At 31.6% G+C, this 23,348-nt stretch overlaps 1 protein-coding gene across 2 annotated transcripts; it reads left to right on the top strand.

Moving 5' to 3' along the window:
• Positions 1-185: 185 nt before the first annotated feature.
• On the top strand, positions 186-23,259 carry LOC113399943 (multifunctional protein r). Of its 2 annotated transcripts, XM_026639255.2 has the most exons (23): positions 186-426; positions 3,387-3,566; positions 4,996-5,153; positions 5,871-6,021; positions 6,450-6,513; positions 6,585-6,679; positions 6,835-7,015; positions 7,731-7,952; positions 8,910-9,028; positions 9,123-9,398; positions 9,635-9,769; positions 10,604-10,843; positions 11,015-11,144; positions 12,765-12,878; positions 14,614-14,755; positions 14,971-15,244; positions 15,578-15,894; positions 16,294-19,435; positions 19,531-19,635; positions 19,710-19,958; positions 20,155-21,912; positions 21,994-22,377; positions 22,866-23,259. In XM_026639255.2, exons 1-23 carry the CDS (start codon positions 199-201, stop codon positions 23,070-23,072), a joined length of 8,871 nt encoding a protein of 2,956 aa, XP_026495040.2. In that variant the 5' UTR covers positions 186-198; the 3' UTR covers positions 23,073-23,259. The 2 variants fall into 2 exon arrangements, with proteins under 2 accessions (XP_026495040.2, XP_026495039.2); XM_026639254.2 differs by lacking the exons at positions 186-426; positions 3,387-3,566; positions 4,996-5,153; ... (8 more) ...; positions 10,604-10,843; positions 11,015-11,144 and adding an exon at positions 11,972-12,078 and having other exon boundaries at positions 12,763-12,878.
• The last annotated feature ends 89 nt before the right edge of the window (positions 23,260-23,348 follow it).

Here is a 23,348-nt window from a genome sequence, read left to right as displayed (position 1 = left end):
ACCGTCGTTCTAATAATCATAATAACCTCAGCGATATTCAGTTTTATGAATACGTATTCAAAATGATCTTGAGGCTTTGTTTATTTTTGTATGCGCTTTTGCATATATCAATAAGAAAAAACATTTATATAAAAATGCATCGATTCGTTACGAATCGTAGCGTAGAAACAAGAGGTGATAAAGTCTGATAGGTGCCTAATGAAATATGGTACAGCCGGGCGAAACATTGCACATGCCTGTTTCGCCACAGGGCCAAAGTCATCGAGTTTCCGAGGGAGTGGCAAAGCGAGCGGTCGTGTTGCTTGCCTACGTACTCCTCGCTCTAATAACCTAGCTACTTTACACTCGTCCGTGATTGTCAAGTCGGGGCCAAGAGAGTTCACTGGCACTCGAAGTCTATCCGACGGGGTCATTGTCGCACGACCGGTAAGTTACCGTCCGTTGTACTCGTTAGATGAAGTTTAATATATCTTCTTACGACGTTTTTATTTCGAGTCTAGTCTTTCACGCGTTGGAATAGAGGAGGGTTAAAAAAAATCATATGTTTATTACATATTACAGTGAAATATTATTACATGTTTCACTTTGATTCACAAAATATGTATTCCTAGAATATATTAAATTGTATTTGTTAAGCAAATAAATTAATTCTGATAACCCCTAACCTTGGTATTTTAAAAAACAAAAAACTCAAAATAACAGATTTTTTATTAAGAAATAATTATTAAGTTCGTCGAACATCGTTATGTTAAAATCCTAAAAACTTATCGAAACATACGAGTCTTCTTTTTTTTTATTGCGGTAAGCTAAACGAGAATTGCCATCTACGAGCGCAAAACAATAAATAACTATATACTTATTATAAATATATATCTGACATTTTGGTCTGGAGAAACACATCCATGTGCTTCTCCAGACCAAAAAAATACCTCTATATTAAAGTATAAAATAAAACGTAAGCATGTAATTAAATTTTTTTGCATGCAATGTAATACTAATTTTATTTAAGTTATTATAATAACCTGACTGTGAAAACTAAAAATATACATAATTATAAATATGCTAATTAATTTCAATTAAATTGGCGCATATATTCTAGAGTTTATTATAATATATATAGGTTGGAGGTCGGGCTAATGGGCTACCTGATGATAAGTCACCTGATGATAAGTCACCACCACCACTTATTATAGGTATTGGGATACTATTATATATAATAAAATCTAGACGTAAGATCTACCTGGGCAGCCGAGCTGATAAAAAAAACGTTTTTGAAAAATTTCATTCTTTTGTAAAGACATAGATAAACTTCAAAAGCAATACCTTATCTCAAAACAAATTAGATATAAATACATACAAAATAATTGCTCATTTAATATTAGAAGTTGATTATGCTGCCATAAGCTGTTATTACTGCCTCGTTTTGTATATCGTAAAGAATGGCCAATTTATCAAAACTGACGAGTATTGTTCTAAACTTAAGGTCATTATTCGAAGAATTAGTTAAAAATTTAAATTGAAAATTGTACTAAAAAAATACAGCTGTTATTTAAGTCAAACTCACAATGTATAATAATTACGCAAAGTAGAACACGGTCGATTTACACTATGCGTAAGTAATACTTTAAATGGGAACGTGAGGAATATACCATTTTAGTTAATCAAACACTGTTGATCGGAATAATGTGTAAAAAAATCTACAAAATGAATGTGATCGCAGAGTTTACGACATACCTATTTGTTATACCTATAGGTAGGCGGACGAGCAAATGAGCCATCTGATGGTAAGTGGTCACCACCGCCGATTGACAATGTTTCTATAAGTAATATTAACCATTCCTTACATCGCCTAATATTAAATGAGCAATTGTCTCTTGTGCCTGTAGTTACACGGGCTCACTCACCCTTGCGGCGCGTTGCAACCATAATAAAAGTATGACAAATTTCAAATAAGTATATTATTAATTTGTATGTAAAGAAATAGGTATATTTCGTTTTTAGCATTATTTTCACATTTGGTTATTCCGTTTGACCTTGTTTATATTCCAGAATTATTCGACTTTTAGTTCAACCGAAACCAATAAATTACGTTAATTTCTTATTTTGCATATTAATTTAATGCAAATGCAATTGACTAGATGAATTGCAAAATAATAAAATTTCCTTTTCAATCTAAATATGATTGATGATCAAGTGACAAGTATATAATTCAAGTTTTCGTTTCAATAACTATAAATAAATGAATCTTTATAATTATAAAATAGAAAATAAACCTAAGTATTTGAAATTCTCCTCTTGATATATTAATATATCTTCTCACTTAGAAAATTAAATCTTTAGATATGATAATTAGGGTACTAAGCAGTATAATAACTGAATATCAATGTATGATAATGTATGAATATTAAAATATGAAGTATATCATTACACATACTCATCGCTTTGTCCATATAAAACAATAACAGTTACAATTCAACATACAGTAAACAGTTTCTTCAAGCCGAGGTTGTAAGTTTGTTTCCTGTACCGGATGTAATCAATTAAATCATAATTTTAAACAATAAAATAACTAAATCATGATAGAACATTAATTGATGTTCAACATCTTTGGTAGCAGTTTTTGTGCCTAGACTGATAAAAAATAAAGTTTAAATATTGCATATATGAAATACTTACTACCGACCTGAATTTACACCTATGTAGGTTACAATCATCTCATTATTTCGAGTTTTTTTTTTTTATGTAGCGAGAGTCCACTGTCACCGATTATCTACCAATCTCTAATACGTACGTAGTTATAATCCAAGCTGTCCCATATAAGTTTAAACGGAATCAGAATAGTTTAAATTGAAAATACTATGTCATTTATTTTGATCGCAATGATTTACAAGTTTTTTTTTTAAGCTTCTCGTTAATATAGATGATATCACGATGTACTGTTTACTGTTTTATACTTTTAACTGGCATTCGGCTAGAAATTATCGACGGTCTCTCTAAGATCACGACTATAGGTACTAATTACAATATATTCCCTATTTTCAAATATATTAACTTACATAAATACATTACGAAGCTCCCACATCATGAAGAATTACTTAAAACTATAAAATATATTATGAAATTTGTATTAATTTTTATTTAGATAATATTAGACTGTATGAAAAGTTACCACAATATTTACGCTATACGTCAAAGTTGATGGATTTTGAACAAAGAACAAAAAAATCTTACTCATAATATAAACATCTTACGTTACGGTAATGTCATTGAAACAGATAATTATGAAACAATTTTAGTTGAATAATGTTCCGCGTTACACAATTCCATAACATTGTCTAGTTCGTATATTTTCAATACTAGCATTTGTTTTTCCTCTTGTATTGCAGATAAGCGTTATGAAGCAACTATCATGGAGACGATTCGTTTTCATACCAATATATTTGTGCATTGCACTGTCAAGATCAGTTTTGCCTCAAGTTTTGGATGATCATAATCTAAGTCCTGAAGTGATTCAAATCAAGGAGACGACAATTCAAGGAAGTCAGCTTTCAGAAAGAGATCTTCAGGTATTTTGTTTTATTAATTGATTTTTACCGTTATAAATGACCAAAAGGTTTATTTTATCGTTATTTGATTTTCCGCCTCTTCTTGATAATAATAGAACAAGTAAGACGACAATAATTAAAAATATATCATCTTACCGGTACCATATCGTTATCGTGCAGCTATACCTTCCAATATTGTTAAATATTTAGTACATTAATATCATGATAGCATGTATATTTATTTTTTATACATAACACATGGCCATGATAGTAATCGAAATGGTATTAGTTACATGCATAATCTGCAATCTGCTTATAAAATGTTATTTGAAAATAATAATCATTATTGAATATCCTTAAATTAGTATTATTTTTTGTTTATTTTCTGTCAAGAACTTCTTTTGCCTTGGGTTAATAAGTTCGTGCGTGGGAAAGTACGCAAACTCTAGCCGTTTATCTCTTCGGTCGTTTTGGAACTTTATCTGTGTTTACGCACACTCTTGTGCCCTAGAAAATGTATTCTGCATAATTGGTTCGTTCTTTTGAATGTTGTGGCCGCAATTTGGTCGATAATATTATAAGTATTAAATATTTTATTTTTCTACTTCTCAGTGCATTTATTTAAAACTTGGCTTTTTTATTATTTAAGCCTAGGATCATCATTGGATACTGCTGAAAATATAAAATGTTTACGATTGAAAACTCTGTAGGTAACCTAAACAAGGTATTTACGAATAAAGTAGAAACGTCATGATCTAACAATTGTAGTAACTACAATGTATGTACCATTTAAATGTTAAAAGTAAAATCAATTTCTTCTTCGTGAACCGAGTATCAATGCGGGTCACAGTCTTCATTAATTACGCACGGTACTTTTATTTTAAAACCGATTTAAAAACTACTTCATTTATAATTATAATTCCAAACTGCCAATTTATGAATGTAATTTGTGTTTAAATAACTATCTAACAAATAAATTTATAACGTAAGTTTAAATAACTTGTCGTGTGTCATCATCTCATAATGGTCGATTTAAGATGCGAAATTTGAACTCGCTAATGTTCTTATACTATATTCTGGACCCAATTTGTCTTTATAAGAACATAATTTTTTACCATTTCCATATATACAGTTAATTTGACTGAAAATACTCTTTATTAATCTTGTTTAGAAGAAATTGAACCTATTGCCTATTAACTAGTACCACTCTCTTAAAGCTGTCCCTAATAATGAGGAAAAAAAATACACAGTATCACGAGAAAGTTTGCAGAAGGAAGTACTCTAGTTTTATGAACTCGCATCTTATCATTAAAACAGAAACACGCATATTCATTCACCTGTAATGCTATCTAAGTATATTGAATCACGAAGTTCAATTAAGCAAGTACGACACCTAATTTAAGTCTAAAAATAATATATACTGACGTTTTGAATTATTTTAATTTTGCAGAATAGTCGTAATATTAGCATACAAGGGAATGACTTCGTTTTGGATGGAAATCCTTTTCGGATTATGTCGGGGTCTCTTCATTATTTCAGGCTGCCGTCGGAATATTGGCGGGACCGACTAAGAAAATTAAGAGCAGCGGGCCTGAATACTGTGTCCACGTAAGTAAATTAAATTAAAAGAAAAAAAAAGCCAAAAGTTCGTATATTTTATACGAAACTCACCAGCCAGCCAATATACAATAATATATGTCTACATTAGATATCATAAATAATGTTAGATTTTTAGTGACTATAAAAGTACACATATTTTTGTAAGTTTAATTTCTACACGAAACATTTTATGACTTCAGCTGTTAACTTATTGCTAGGTGTTCAAGTTTCTCATTTCTATAAAAGGTCTTTGTCTGCAAAGGTTGTAAGGCTCTGAGACACACTTTCCAATGGTTTAAAAATTTTAAATACTATAACTTTGAGGACATACAAAACTTCCTTCCAAAAGTTTTGACTTTTTTTAAATTTTCCATTCGAATTCGATCTTTAATAATTGCAAACAGCCTACTCATTACTAAAATAAATAAATCACAATAAAAAGATATTTTTTTTCAATAACTTAAAATATGTAGTGTATATTTTAAGCTATATCAATATATTTGAAATATATTAAAACTATTATTAAAATCTTAGGTTTTCACATAAAAAGAAACAAAATTAGTGATATAACAATTTGATAACTTTATTTAACCGCCTTTGTTAATGCACATTACATTTAGTCTACAGAATTCAAATTATCAACACAGCATTATGTATGCAATTAAATAAAACCATTAATGGTAAACATAATAATTTCCTTTAATTGCGTGTAATTTACTTTTCCAGGTATGTAGAGTGGAGCAGTCACGAGCCGGAAGAAGGTTTGTACAAGTTTGACGGAGACAACGATATCGCCCGCTTTATACAAATAGCTGCAGAGGAAGAACTATACGTGCTCTTGCGACCAGGACCTTACATTTGTGCCGAAAGAGATCTAGTAAGAAATGGTTCATATCCTGCTCGTTTTACGTTCGTAGAAATAAAATTAATACTTAAACGTGAAACGTCACACGTTTTATTTAAGTATCCTGATTAGTAAGTACTTAAATATTGGTTCACTTGTGAAATCACCTTTAGTAAAATCGATAGAAAGAAATAGATAATTTTCGCTCAGCTGTTTATTAGGTAAATAGAGTACCAAAACAATTTAATGGTTTCCAAGAAAATATACTCAGATTTATACACAGTTGAGAATATGTTTTACTAATTATAATTAATTACTTGAATGTATAAGGTAAATCAAATGATCAACCAATATATTTGATTTATCTGTTTTCCTTCTTTTTGTTTATATTTGCCTGCGCCCTTAAAACTTTAGTTATTATGATTTATGTTGTCTTAAGTTTATTTTGCCTTTCCTTACAGGGTGGTCTTCCTTACTGGCTCCTCAGTAAATATCCAAAAATAAGATTACGGACTACAGATAAAAGTAATTTTTTTTTAATCTAAAAAAATATTTTCGCAAAACAAAGACAATTCATGTTATTTTTATGTTTATAGATTTTATAAGTGAAACCGAGAAATGGATGACTAAACTTTTTAGCCAACTTAAACCTTTGTTATACAAAAATGGAGGTCCGATAATAATGGTACAGGTAAGAACATTGCTGTATTAAAACAACCTTTTTATTCAACTAAAATATTTCCCCAATAAAAATATTCTTTTAAATCCCATAATATGCATTTCATACGTAATTTCAATTACTTAGTAAAATGTTTAAGCAAAAAAGGCTAAATAAACTTCTTGCAGGTAGAAAACGAATACGGCAGTTACGGCAGTAGTAAGGCATACATGAAACAGGTTCGCGACATAATAAAACAACACGTCGACGACAATGCTTTACTGTATACAACAGATGGCCCGTATCATTCGTATTTTTATGATGGATCTGTTCCCGGTACTCTGACTACCATAGACTTCGGACCGACAGGTATGCCATACAAAACAATTAAAAATGTTAAAGCTCATATCAAAAACATTGATAAATAAGGCATATTACTCAATGCAAGATTATATTATATATAAAAAGTGTGGACTTAGTATTAATAATATTTGTATACTGACATACTCTGTAATTAAAAAAGTAATGAGTTTCTTGCCGGTTCTTCTCGGTAGAATCTACTTTCTGAACCGGTGGTAGCTTTAAATTTAATTCAACATTGTAACATGACGATTCAATTGTGCTTTTATGAGCCTATTCGAATAAAGAATATTTTGATTTAATTTAATTTGATCTAGAATAGCGAGTTACACTTTAAATACATTTTTAATTTTTATGCCTTGATAGTTAACAAATAAGTACATAACAATATAGAAACTCTTTTTATCATCTATTTAATATAATTTTACATCATGTGATTTTTTGTTTCACATATAAATCTATGTATTTTTATAAGTAAATTTTATGTATATTGCGTATTTGTATGCAGTATTACTATAAGTTGACTATTTTTCTGAATAAAGTAAATCATTTATTTGACTTTTGCATACTCATTTGAACACTTTCCTGTGCTTTCTAAGGTGGGCGGCAGATAATGCTTCAAACATTAAGTTAGCCTTTTAGATGTTTTGACTTGTACAATACCTATATTTAATGAATACATACATAATTAGCACATAGTAATAATTCCTCTCGTCATTTTCAGCTAGTAAAGCGGTAGATATGTTCAAAGAGCTGCGCGCGTTCATGTCAGAGGGACCTCTGATGAACTCAGAGTACTATCCCGGCTGGCTTACTCACTGGAGTGAGGACTTGCAAAAAGTAACCACAGAACGTGTTGTTGCAACATTAAAAGATATGCTAGATAACAAGATCCACTTCAATATCTACATGTTCTTTGGCGGCACCAATTTTGAATTTACAGCAGGTATCCTTCACTGGACTTGTTACTTAGTTATTTCGTTATTTAATTGTCTAGTATATGTGCAAACACTTGTATAGTGCACAAGTCTAATCTTACGCAGTTATCTATGTCGAGAACGACCACCGTGACTGGAATCGGTAATGAGGAGATCACTTTACATATTTTTACAGTAGATTTTTACGGAGAAAAAGAATCTAGTGACACTGTCAATTTGAATCTAAATTTTACTATATGCGAGTATTATCTTATAACGAATTTCATTTCCACTTTATTCTACTTAAACTGTTACACAGCGAGAAACATTAATCACCTTTACAGAAAAGCAATCCAACCAATTTTGATCTGTTAGTTATCTGTTATCTAATTAGTGCTTCCGAAGCATTTTGTAATTACATACTAATAGTTGATTCGTAAATTGGAGCGCGAGCTAATATTTCTTACATCAATATTAGCGAAGTAATGAATTCGTACTGATAAGAAACACCGAAGTCATATTACAGGGATTAAGTATTAATACCCACAACCGAAGATAGAACATATTACTTGTAATAATACGGACTGTAAAAACAAATAATTACGAAAAAAAAAAAAGAAAATTAATGTTTTCTTTTACTTCGCAATCGTGCTTTCATATTATTAATAAATCGATAAACAAATTATAAACAAAGTTTCAAACGATTAAGACGTCACTACACCACGAATGTCACTCGATCACCACCGCAACAATGACAATAATACTACATGTTTATTTATTAAAATTTTTACTCGTTAATCAAAGAAATATTTAGTAATAATATGTTAAATATAATTTTATAAATTTTAAGTATTAATTATACAATTAGTGAGCACATTTTTATATTTGATATAAATGTATTAAATATAAATAAGATGTATTATGTAAAAACAGACTTATAAACGAAAATGCGTACTATAATATAGCTAATTTATTTTTACTTTTAGGTGCTAACTATGCTTCTAATTACCAACCCGACATCACATCTTACGATTACGATGCTCCGTTATCTGAAGCTGGAGATCCGACTCCAAAATATGACGCTATCCGCAACACTTTGGCCAAAGTAAGATTAGCCAAATTTACTATTTCATCAACAAAATATTTCATGTCACATAAATGGTGTTTTTATTGCTAAACACTTAACAATATTTTTTTAGTATGATCTTGTACCCGAAAATATACCTGCCCCCGTGCCGTCTAAAAAAGGGGCGTACGGCGAAATAAATCTCAGTCCAAAAATCAACTTACTGTCTACGGATGGTCGTTCTAAACTCGGAAAAAAATACAAAGATGTTAATGGACCGAATTTACCGACGTTCGAAGAATTGCGGCAGCGCAGTGGTCTTGTTCTATACGAAACGACGCTTAATGAAACCGACGGAATTCTGTCAATAACAGCGCCACGCGATTGGATATTCGTTTTCGTTGATAATGTACGTATAGCCGTATACTTGTATGCTTTTATTAAATAAATAAATTAAAGCGTTCAAAACTGTGACAGAAGTAAACAGTCTTGCATCAGAAATGTCACTTCTAGAAACGCGCCCAAGAAGTTTTACTTCTAAAATAAAAAATGTTTATTAAATATGTCAACATCGTTTAAACGGGTAGGATACTGCCGAAACTGTATACATTAAGATTTTGTTTTCTAAAAAATATACATTTACAGAAATATCAAGGTGTAATAAATAGAATGCAGAAGCTATTCAATCTAAGCATAAAAGCGAAAGAAGGCTCCACTTTGTCTTTACTAGTTGAGAATCAAGGACGTATTAACTATGGTAACAGACTTCATGATTTTAAGGTAAATATGACCTCTAATATTAGTAAGCTGTGCAAGCCCAACTAGTATGGTACCACTCATTAGAACCTACCTACCATTAATATTTCTGTGTCCCGGTTTGAAATCAAACCGTGCAAAATCAGATTAATTACTCAAGGAATGAGACAGTCAACCCTATAGAATTTTAATTATTTCTTGTATGATCCATCAAAGGTAAGATTACTGCAAGTATTACTGCTCTGCGTTCGAATATTAGATAATTGAAAATAGTGGATCGAGGAATATATTTATATTTATACATATATTTGCAAAAATGAAACTTATGTTCAGTTAAAATAATATTTTCTCTCTAAATAAATAAGCGAAATAACTCTTTATATATAATTCGAAAATTAAGGTTAGTGTGCAACTTCCTTATTAAATTTGTCACACGCAAAAGGACTACAAAACCGTAGGAGGAGTAAAAAGTAAATTACACAAAAATACCACAAACTGTTCATTAGATAAAGTTTACAATCTATATAAACCACAATAGATAGCGATATTCATTTTGTGACTTTTATAATTTTTTTCCTATAACTTAGAAAAGCGCAAACATACATCATAGTTTAGTTCGACCCTTGAACTAAAAAATGAAATTAAAAAATTATGCCAGTTGCGAGAATATGCCGTTGTACTACAATTTTCCATTTCCATTTTTCAGTATGCCATAGCACTACAAATTTTAAAAGAAAGAATTATTTTAAGTATCGATGTTGAAATAAAAAAATATTTTAAGTATCGATCTTGAAAGAAAAGAATTATTTTAAGTATTGATGATTTTATGTATTGACTGATTGCGTTTCTTTTTTTAAGGGAATACTGAGTCCAGTAACTCTAGATAGTAAAAAAGGATACATTAGATCTGGCAATTTGGAAGGTCCGTGGAGGGTTACTGGATATGGTTTGGATACAAACAATAACATCGAATTAGGGTCAAATAACATTGTCGGTCAAGGCCGCTCTTCAATGGGCCCCACGCTATATGAAGGAATACTAGTTTTACCTCAGGGTCAACCTTTGGACACTTTCGTCGACCCTACTGGTTGGGGAAAGGTATTATTTTGGCATTTTGCTGTGCATAAGATTCTAATAAACTTTCTTTCTTATTTTTCTGAATACATCAGATCTTACGTAGTAATGGATGTTATACATTCCCATATTTGTAAACAATTATGTCCATGCAATTTCCTTTGTATAAAATATATATTTTTATTTAATTTCTAGGGTTATATTTTTGTAAACGGACATAACCTCGGAAGATATTGGCCCAAAGTGGGTCCACAAGTGACTCTTTATATTCCTGGTGTGTGGTTAAAACCGGCGCCTGCTCAGAATTCTATCAAAATACTCGAACTACAAACAGTTCCGACAACTCCAACACTTAGTTTCATTGATTATCCTATTTTAAATAGAACTGGCAGTCTAAATAACTATTTACAATTTACTTAAATTCTAGTCTTGCTACTTCCATTAGTAACAATTAATCAGTACACGAATAAAACAATTGTTTATTGTAATGTGTTGTATTCTACATATAATTTAACTTATCAAATAATACAATGTTTGTTTTTATAAAAGAAAATATTGTTTTATTATTTTGTATATAACATGGAAACTCATAGAATAAAAACAAAATAAGTAGGTAAGTATACAGTTTTACTTAATATGTTTCGTATTTTATATCATTAAAAACTGTACCTACTCGATATTTTATAAAATATACTTATTTATCATTGTGTTTTATTTATTGTTTTCCTTTATGTGGCCAGGCTTTGCAATAAAATAAGATTTATGATGCGCTAATGAAGAAATATATTAGTCTAGAAATTACGTGTTCATAAAAAACTACTCTCAATATTATTATTAATGTTTTGTATGAAAACCTATTTGTGAGTAGGAATTCTAAGCTTATTGATATATTTATATTCATCAATAGTGATATATTTCAAATTTCATTTCAAATCAATAGGAAAGTTGACACACAACAATTTTAAGCAATTTCTTTTTACGCATCTAACTTCGCAGTTCGCAGTAAATATTAGTTAATACCACTTCATACCATTGAAAACCGAGTTCTAGGAAAGAGCGAGACAAAGATATTTTTGTGAATATGTGAATAAGGGAGAAGGCTGTTAACTGGTTGGTACAGTGATGGCGTATGATAAGATGGTTCGACTTTGTGGGAACGCTAAGCAAGCAGGTCTGTCGTAGCGTAGCTCGCGACAGCGCCGGACCGTTTGCGACTCACGCGAAATTCCACGTGGCCGGCAAGTTGAACCTAAAATATAGTAAGTATTTAAAACTTTTAGCGTAAAGTGAAACGATTAATGTCAGTAGTTGTTTGTTTTTTTAACTGTCGATTGTTCTTACTGGAACATGTTCAAAGTTATGCACATGTATCAATAGCCACGATGTTAATTATGTTCAAATATTCTGTAAAATTCGTTTTTATAGACAAGTGACATGAGTACGATAATAGTTCGACATGTAACGGTATATTTAATAAGTTCATAGCGTTGGTAAATATTCTGTTCATTTTATTGATATTTCTGACCTATTTTAAATGAATGATTACTTACCGGCTATAAATATCCACACATGTTGCTTGACAAATTTGAACTTTATTACCATAACTAACCCAATACCTTTTCGTTCCTGACTCCTACATTATAATTTCGTCTGAATCAATCCCAAGACCTTGACTTTGAATCTAAGTCACGACACCCGAACTCTAGTCCTTGATATAACATACAATATTTTATAAATTGCGCGTTAAATTTAACATATAGCGATTACAAATTATAATGTTCAAGGTTTATGTATAAAAATAACGGTAAGTTTTACTTATCACTGTCCACTTCGACATATTTAACTGCAGTACATTCCATTTATACCAGTAAAGAATATTGAATACTATGATAGTAATTGGTTGTAGATTTATATTTCAAGACCAAAATTACAATTTTTTTTAGAAAAATGGAAGACTTAAGTTGTGAAGTCGGCCCACTGTGCTGCCTAGTCCTTGCAGACGGTTCGGTCTTTCAGGGCAGAAGTTTCGGTGCACAAGTTCCTGTGGAGGGAGAAGTTGGTGGGTATAATTATAATAATAAATAACATTTTATAGCTAGCCCAGTTAAACTGCAAAGGCTTGGGCACCCCCCATATCTACCTACTACCACTTCGTGACACAAAAAACAATGTAAACATTGCTATCGATATTACTTGACTACTTGTAGGAGATAAAGAAAGTAGCGACAAAACCGAATTTTATTAAAATGACATTAATAAATGAATAAATAAAGTTGTTGATGTTACCTACTCTCTTAAATTTTCTAAATTCTGCAAAAAATTGCCATTGAAAATTAAAAGGTGATTTCGAAAGAGATTGTTTGATAAAATAATACACTCTTTTAATTTCTAGTTAACGTAATAATTTTGAACATTTTATACCTAGTTCCTCACAGTGGAGTGTTTTAGACAATGTTTTCACCAACAATTTATTGTTTATAATGACATCCTACGTAGGTTTTAAGGACACGATGATACATTTTTTTTCCCTTTCTTACGATAAAGTTGACTTTGAAATCAATCAATATACCTAAATAAAAAATAATTATTGAATTACAAGCTTTTATTACATCTACGAAAGGAAAAACATTGCATACGAGATTCATCAAAAATATAGACCGTCTACTTGTGTAGTGTAAATATAACTGCTCAAAAAATAAATAAAGGGTATTCCTTTATTTTTTAGGTTATCACTAGATTGACCCCTGTGAACCGCTTTAATTATTTTTTTACATCGACATATCGGTGTCATGCTCCGATACAAAACTAGATCGCGTCAAAAGTATTAACATTATAATGATACCTGTCTTTCATAGTATAGATATCAGATACTATGTAAATACAGTTATGTGAGATGTTCCCCATCTCTATCGGTCGATAAACTTTAAATGTTTTCGGAAACACGTTTTTGAATATATTCATAATAATCAGGACAATATCGAGTGTGTCAAAACGTAACTTGATTGTATTCATTATAATATTAACGAGTGTTTTCTTTTAGGAACCTTTGGAATATTATATAATAATATAAATTCAGCACTAATTCTAAATTCTCCGAATGAAAAAAAATAAATAAACGTACATAAAATTCTACATTCTACTTCTTCGGCATAATTAAAAATAGTTTTAATTGCAGGCAAATAATTAATTACAATAAAATATATAATAATCTTCTTTTTAATAATAATTATTATATATTTTTTTTCTTTTTTCAACTCTGCTATAACACTCACTGATAAATTAAAACATTCTTAATTTAAATTTGTAATAAAATAAACATTATAAAATAATATAAGGTGTGAAGTCTTGACGCATAATTGGCGGTTTAGCGAGGAACTTCATCATGTAGTTTATGTCACCCTGTGCGCGTACAACATAAAAATTCACTCACGGAAACTTTTTCGTAACGCGCCAAAAGAAGTATGTATAACTTCACATTCAAAAGAGACCAAACGGGAAGCAAGGATTTTTATTTCCAAATCGTGTAAATGACGGAATTTCGAGGTTACAAACATCATATAGGTATATAAATAAAACTGAATTTATAACGTCTTTCTTTTTCACATACGATAAAAATAATATTAATATTACATTAAAGGGATGGTTACAAGACAATAGGTATATAAAATGATTGTTAATGCTTAACGTTTACTTTACCTGAACAGTTTCTCTTGGAGTCGATCTTCATCCCTAAACTGACTTTTGCTTGCTTTGGCTAAAAATGACAAAATATTTCACAGATACCTAATTTTTAGTTTTTCAGACTGGCATGGTCGGATATCCAGAGTCTTTAACAGATCCTTCGTATCATGCTCAGATATTGGTTCTGACGTATCCTCTGATTGGGAACTATGGAATACCAGACGAAAACGAGTACGATGAACACGGCTTACCGAGGTATCTATCGAAATCTTATCTCTTCTTGAATTTATATTTAGCATTTTTGAATATTATAGATGAATTAAATAATTACAAAAATACTTAAATTATAATAGTGTGAAAATTGCGAAAATAATGCACTTCGCCACTAAACACATTCTTTTGAACAAATATTATATTCCTTTATCCTCAGATTACTTATTGTTAGATGTTTGTAACATAAATTGTTTTAGATGGTTTGAATCGAAGCGTATCTGGGCAACTGGACTTATAGTTGGGCAAGTTAGTACCCACGCATCACATTGGCGTGCTCGAAAATCTTTGGGAAAATGGTTGGCCCAGAACGGTATACCTGGTCTTTGTGAAATAGATACCCGGGCGCTGACATATAGACTTCGCGAAGGTGTTACATTAGGCAGAATAATTCAAAGTGTATCACCCATTGGCACACTACCGCCACTTCAAGACCCAAACGAAAGGAATTTAGTAGCAGAAGTGTCCGTAAAGGTAGGTTAAATAAAATGACAAATATTTCATTGTAAGCAATATAAATTCAGCTAATGTATTTAATCATAACTATGTTTATAATAATATTCACATAATTGATTTTAATTATTACGACTTATTAGAGTAAAACAAGGATATAAATAACATTTTAAAATACACTCAACACCCATACTGTTTATATTACTAGCAATAGCATCCTCTTTTCCCTCCAACTAAACATCAACATTTTAACAGAAAACTAAACTACATTGAGTTATTCTGACTTAATATAGTCTTTATCAGATTTCTACTTGTTTATATGTTGTGTATAATGTTTCAATTTAATTATTACAGGAAAAGCAAATATTTAATCCATCGGGTAGTTATACAATTTTAGCAATTGACTGCGGTTTAAAGTACAATCAAATCAGATGTTTAATTAAGAGAAACGCTAAAGTCATTTTAGTACCCTGGAACTATAAATTTGACCCAAAAGAGTACGATGGGTTGTTTATTAGTAATGGTCCGGGCGATCCAGAAGTGTGCAAAGAGGTCGTGGATAACTTAAGAGAAGTAATTAAGAACGAACATACAGTTAAACCAGTTTTTGGTATTTGCCTTGGCCACCAGTTACTTGCAACTGCTGCTGGTTGTAAAACCTACAAAACAAGGTAATTATAAATTTAGTCGATTAGAATTCTAGCCATGCTTATTATCTGAGGTGTTTTGTGTTTTTTGAAATTTCTATGAGTATTTAAGACTCCAGAAGTGTACCTTCTCATGCTATATATAGTTTTATCTTATCTTGTACTTGACACTTATCATCGATATTTATATTTATATGAACCTTGAGGTTTAGAAATAAAAATAATATATGATAAATCACTTTATATCTTAAACTAATTTATTTAGTTTATGAATAAATGACATTTTATGATTTACATTAGCAAAATTAAAATTTTGTTTTTGTTTCGTTTTGGGTATATAACTATTAAGAACAACATACTCTATTTATTTTGAATTTCTTTAAACTAAATTTCATAAAGCGATAAAATAAATATAATTTGCAGGTATGGTAACCGAGGACACAATTTACCTTGCACGCACGCCGGAACAGGAAGATGTTTCATGACTTCTCAAAATCATGGATTTGCAGTCGATACTAATTCACTACCTCAAAATTGGGAAATTTTATTCACTAATGAAAACGATAAAACCAATGAAGGAATCATCCATAATTCACTTCCCTATTTCAGTGTGCAGTTTCACCCAGAGCACACAGCAGGACCGACCGATCTCGAATGTCTTTTCGATATATTTGTCGAAACAGTTAAATCATATAAAATTAATACAAAATGTGTTGTAAATGACATGATTTGTGAGAAACTTAAGTATACTCCAACATTATATGAAAGGCCAAAAAAAGTATTAATTCTAGGATCAGGCGGTTTATCTATTGGTCAAGCAGGCGAATTTGATTATTCTGGTTCACAGGGAGTAAAAGCAATGCAGGAAGAAAAAATACAAACAGTTCTTATAAATCCTAACATTGCGACCGTTCAAACATCGAAAGGATTAGCTGATAAAGTTTATTTCTTGCCCATTACACCTGAATATGTTGAACAAGTTATAAAAGCTGAGCGTCCTACAGGAATCCTGCTAACATTTGGAGGTCAAACAGCTTTAAACTGTGGCGTAGAATTGCAAAAGTCTAAAGTATTTGAGAAATATAATGTACGTGTATTAGGCACCCCAATTCAGTCTATAGTAGATACTGAAGACAGAAAAATTTTTGCTGAGAAAATTAATGCTATTGGTGAAAAGGTAGCCCCGAGTGCTGCTGTTTCTTCAATAGAAGAAGCTTTAGTTGCTGCAAATCAAATTGGATATCCAGTGATGGCTCGTTCTGCATTTTCTTTGGGCGGCTTAGGGTCAGGTTTTGCTAATAATGAAGAAGAGTTACGAATTCTGGCGCATCAAGCATTATCACATTCAGAACAGCTTATTATAGACAAATCTTTAAAAGGATGGAAAGAAGTCGAATACGAAGTTGTGAGAGATGCTTATGATAATTGTATAACAGTTTGTAATATGGAAAATGTGGACCCCTTAGGTATACACACAGGAGAGTCTATCGTGATTGCACCAAGCCAAACATTATCTAACAGGGAATATTATTTATTACGGAATACTGCTATTAAAGTAATAAGACATTTTGGAATAGTCGGAGAATGTAATATACAATATGCCTTGAATCCAAATTCTGAAGAATTTTATATCATAGAAGTAAATGCAAGATTGTCAAGAAGTTCTGCTCTAGCAAGCAAAGCGACAGGTTATCCACTTGCATATGTAGCTGCTAAATTAGCTCTTGGAATTTCTTTACCGACAATAAAGAATTCTGTTACTGGTGTGACTACAGCGTGTTTTGAACCAAGCTTAGATTATTGTGTAGTAAAAATACCTAGATGGGACTTAGCTAAATTTAACAGAGTTAGTACCAAAATTGGAAGCTCAATGAAAAGTGTAGGGGAAGTTATGGCAATTGGTCGTAATTTTGAAGAAGCATTTCAAAAAGCTTTAAGAATGGTCGATGAAAACGTGAATGGTTTTGATCCTTATATCAAAAAAGTAAATGAAAATGAACTGAGAGAACCAACTGATAAGCGCATGTTCGTTTTAGCTGCTGCTCTAAAAGAAAACTATACTGTTGAGAAACTTTATGATTTAACAAAAATTGATCGATGGTTCCTTGAGAAATTAAAAAATATCATTGACTATTATAAAATACTGGAATCCATTGATTCTGGATCAATTACTTTTGAAATTTTGAAGAGTGCAAAGCAAATAGGATTCTCAGATAAGCAAATAGCTGCTGCAATAAAAAGTACAGAATTGGCTGTGAGAAAACTTCGGGAAGAATTTAAAATAACTCCGTTCGTTAAGCAAATTGATACAGTTGCCGCTGAATGGCCTGCAACGACTAATTATCTTTATCTAACATATAATGGTAGTACACATGACTTGAATTTCACTGGAGATTTTATAATAGTTTTAGGATCTGGAGTATATAGAATAGGAAGTTCAGTTGAATTCGATTGGTGTGCTGTGGGATGTTTAAGGGAATTAAAAAATCAAGGTAAAAAAACCATTATGGTCAACTACAATCCCGAAACAGTAAGTACAGATTATGATATGAGCGATAGGTTGTATTTCGAAGAAATATCATTTGAAGTAGTAATGGATATATATAACTTGGAAAAACCTCATGGTGTTATACTTTGCATGGGTGGCCAATTACCTAACAATATTGCCATGGATTTACATAGACAGCAAGCTAAAATTCTAGGTACTTCTCCTGATATGATAGATAATGCTGAAAATAGGTTCAAATTTTCGCGTATGCTCGATCGCAAAGGTATTTTGCAACCAAAGTGGAAAGAACTTACAAATCTAGATTCAGCCATAAAATTCTGCGAAGAAGTTGGATATCCATGCCTAGTTCGACCATCCTATGTACTAAGCGGGGCGGCCATGAATGTAGCATATTCGAATCAAGAATTGGAAGCATATTTAAAATCTGCAAGTCAACTTAATAAAGATCATCCTGTAGTAATTTCAAAATATATATTGGACGCTAAAGAAATAGATGTTGACGTTGTTGCGGCTGATGGTGTACTTCTTTGTATCGCTGTTTCTGAACACATAGAAAATGCTGGTGTTCATTCCGGAGATGCTACCTTAGTAACCCCTCCTCAAGATATTAATAACGAAACTTTAGACAAAATAAATGAGATAGCTAAAATTATTGCAGAAACTCTTGATGTTACAGGGCCATTTAATATGCAACTTATTGCAAAAGATAATGAATTAAAAGTCATAGAGTGTAACGTTAGAGTTTCGAGATCATTTCCTTTTGTTTCTAAAACATTGGACCATGATTTTGTTGCTATGGCGACAAAAGTAATCTTAGGAGTACCGGTTGAACCAGTCAGCGTTATGGGTGGTTGTGGAAAAGTCGGGGTGAAGGTACCCCAATTTTCTTTCTCAAGATTATCCGGCGCTGACGTTACTCTTGGTGTAGAAATGGCATCAACTGGTGAAGTTGCTTGTTTTGGCGAAAACCGCTATGAAGCTTATTTAAAATCATTAATGAGTACAGGGTTCAGAATTCCCAAAAAGGCTATTTTGCTTTCAATTGGAACTTTTAAGGTAAGGTAATTCGACTAGATATTTTTATAATTGTTAAACATAATATGTGAAATGACATGACAATGGAATATAACAACTGTTTATCTTTATTTTAGCATAAAATAGAACTATTACCAAGTGTGCGTTCCTTGAAAAAACTTGGATATAAGTTATATGCCAGTATGGGCACAGGAGATTTTTATAATGAACATGGTATAGAGGTTAGTTTTAAAGGGTAATTTTAATATGTAATATAAAAGAAACATTTTGTAAATTAATACATTGTATATTTTAGATAGAAAGTGTTCAATGGACATTCGATCATATCGGTGATCCGGAAGATGTAAGGTCTGACGGTGAACTCATGCACTTGGCAGACTTTATGGCTAGAAAAGAACTCGATCTCGTAATTAATTTACCAATGCGAGGTGGAGCTAGGCGCGTTTCCTCCTTTAGCACACATGGATATCGAACACGTCGTCTAGCTGTGGACTATGCTGTCCCCTTAGTCACTGACGTCAAATGTGCTAAACTTCTTGTAAAGGTTTGTAAAGGTCGTTTCTATTACTATTTTAAATTCATATTGTATTTAATTTTAGTAAAAAAAACTTTTTTTATTTTGTTATGGAAAATATTAATATTGTTTAATTTTTATAATTCGTACGCGTATTATCAATGCCATATGATTATTTAAAATTATTATTAATGATTCCAATATATCAGTTATTTACATTTTACAGGCAATGTTGCAATGTGGTGGTGCACCACAAATGAAAACACACACGGATTGTATGACATCACGTAACATAATTAAATTGCCTGGATTTATTGATGTGCACGTTCATGTTCGAGAACCTGGAGCTACATATAAGGAAGACTTCGATTCATGCACTGCCGCTGCTCTTGCTGGAGGTGTTACTATGATTTGTGCAATGCCAAACACAAACCCTCCCTTAATTGATCGTTCATCATACGATTATGTTTCGACTTTAGCTCGTGTAAGTGCTCGATGTGATTTTGCCCTTTTCGTTGGTGCATCTACCACTAATTGTGATACAGCAGCTGAATTAGCGCCACAGGCAGCAGCACTTAAAATGTACTTGAATGAAACGTTTACTACATTAAAACTTAATGATATGACAATTTGGCAACGTCACCTTCAGAACTGGCCTAAAAAAATGCCAATATGTGCACATGCCGAACGTGAAAAAACAGGTGCAATTATTCTAATGGCTTCATTACTCGATAGACCTATTCACATATGTCACGTGGCACGAAAAGAAGAAATTTTAATAATAAAATCAGCTAAAGAACGGGGCTTAAAAGTTACTTGTGAAGTATGCCCTCATCATCTATTTTTAAGCACGGCTGATATAGAACGAATTGGAAATGGACGTGCTGAAGTCCGTCCAGTTTTATGCAGCCCCGAGGATCAAGCAGAACTATGGAAAAATATGGATATTATAGATGTTTTTGCAACAGATCATGCACCTCATTCTGTTGAAGAAAAAAATTCTGACAAACCACTACCTGGCTATCCGGGCTTAGAAACAGTTTTACCGCTACTTCTAAATGCTGTTCATGAAGGACGACTAACTATCGATGACATAATAAACAAATTCCATAAAAACCCAAGAAAAATATTTAATTTGCCAGAACAAATAAATACTTATGTAGAAGTAGATATGGATTATGAATGGACAATACCTGATGCCTTAGAGTTTTCAAAATCTAAATGGACTCCATTTGCTGGCATGCGAGTTTGTGGAGCTATTCATCGTGTTACTTTACGTGGTGAAATCGCTTATGTAGAAGGTCAAATACTTGTGCCTCCAGGCTTCGGACAGAATGTACGCGAATGGCCTGTACCTAAAAAACAAACTTTGCCAGCTTTTGCGTTTGAAAAGTTTGACAAAGAGTCAAGTCGACCAAACTCAGCTTTAGATATTCATAATTCGTTAGAATTTACCAAATTTCATGATATGGATATAGATCAAGCTGAACCTAATAAGCCTGATGTACAAAATAAACTGAACGTCCACTTTCATGAAGTACCTGGCCTAAGAAGTATATCGCCGTTACCTCCTCAAACACATACAATCAGACAACGCTGTGACAGTTCCTCACAATCAACAGGCCTACAACGCCAAAGAAGTGATTTATTCGGCAAAAGTATATTAACGGTTGACACTTTTGGAAAAGAAACATTAAATGACATTTTCAATTTAGCTCAATTCATGAAAACCTGTGTCAGTAAAGGGCGCGTATTGGATGATATATTACGAGGCAAAGTTATGGCGTCGATATTTTATGAAGTTAGTACACGTACAAGTTGCAGTTTTGCAGCAGCTATGCAAAGACTTGGTGGTTCTGTTATTCATACAGATGCAACTAGCTCATCAGCTAAAAAAGGAGAAACATTAGAAGATAGTGTTACAGTGATGGCTAGTTATTCAGATGTTGTAGTGTTACGTCATCCTGAACCAGGGGCAGTCACCGTAAGTATTAAAAAAAATCGTATCCATTACTAACTTTATAAGATAAAATATGATAAAAATAAAAATTATATACAATTTTAGCGCGCATCACGACATTCACGTAAACCCGTAATAAATGCAGGAGACGGAATCGGAGAACATCCCACACAAGCACTTTTGGATGTTTTCACTATCAGAGAAGAAATTGGCACAGTCAATGGCCTTACCATTACAATGGTTGGAGATTTAAAAAATGGGCGAACAGTTCACTCATTAGCTCGACTTTTATCCTTATATCAAGTACAGTTACAATATGTTAGCCCACCAGGTCTAGGTATGCCTAAACATATTATGGAGTACGTATCATACAAAGGTATCTCGCAAAAAGTATATGAACGCTTAGAAGATGTATTAGGTGATACTCACGTTTTATATATGACTAGAATTCAACGTGAGAGATTTGCAAGCCAGGAAGAGTATGAAAAGGTAATATAAATAATAATAGGTTCTTGTTTATTTTAAATCTTTATAATATGGTGTAAAAAAACATCTATTACGTAATAAAATAATTATTTATTTCAAACTTACAACAAAAAATACACTCCTAATTTCATCAAGTTTAAAAACTTTTATCAGATTTATATGTATGAAACTATTTGTTAAATCGAATAACCTGGCAAAGACAAAATCTTAAAGTCAATAAAAAAATAATCATACTGTAAATGTTATTTTCTCAAACCAACTTCAATTAATGAATTACATATTCTCATATCTTACTTATCAATCAAATATATTTCCATATTCATTGCTGTGATTACATTAAAAAAAAAACTAAGAAATATCTTACTTTTTATTAGTATCAGATGATATACATTAATTTTCTACGTAAACACATGCTATTTTTTACCATTTACAATGAAAGATTTATAATTAAATTGTTTTAAAAAACTTTTTACCTATATGTATATTTTCAGATGCGTGGATTATTAGTTGTCACCCCACAATTAATGACTCGAGCTCGTCGTCGTATGATTGTAATGCATCCACTACCACGAGTCGATGAGATTTCGCCAGAATTTGATTCTGACCCGAGAGCGGCCTACTTTAGACAAGCTGAATATGGGATGTATGTGCGAATGGCATTGCTCGCTATGGTAGCGGGAGTGAATCCACTTACATAGGAACACGGAAGCACCATTAGTAAACAATCATTTACTTCTCCCGAAAACTATTATTTACGTTAATGTTAATTTTGATAGCTTTTTAAGTATTCACTCAATCGTGATAAACTTTTATTCCATTAAAAAGTATAATTGTCAAAAATCTAATTTATAATAAGTACTTTTTCAAAGTAAAGTTCGATTTATTTATTATATAGTTTTATTCAAGTACTATGCGACAATTTTATATTATATTTATCATTTTCAATTAACAAAATATTATTCAACTTACAAAAC

The sequence above is a fragment of the Vanessa tameamea genome, chromosome 8 (genome assembly GCF_037043105.1).
Source record: "Vanessa tameamea isolate UH-Manoa-2023 chromosome 8, ilVanTame1 primary haplotype, whole genome shotgun sequence".
Taxonomy (NCBI): Eukaryota; Metazoa; Arthropoda; class Insecta; order Lepidoptera; family Nymphalidae; genus Vanessa; species Vanessa tameamea.
This window is presented reverse-complemented; position numbering and strand designations above follow the sequence as displayed.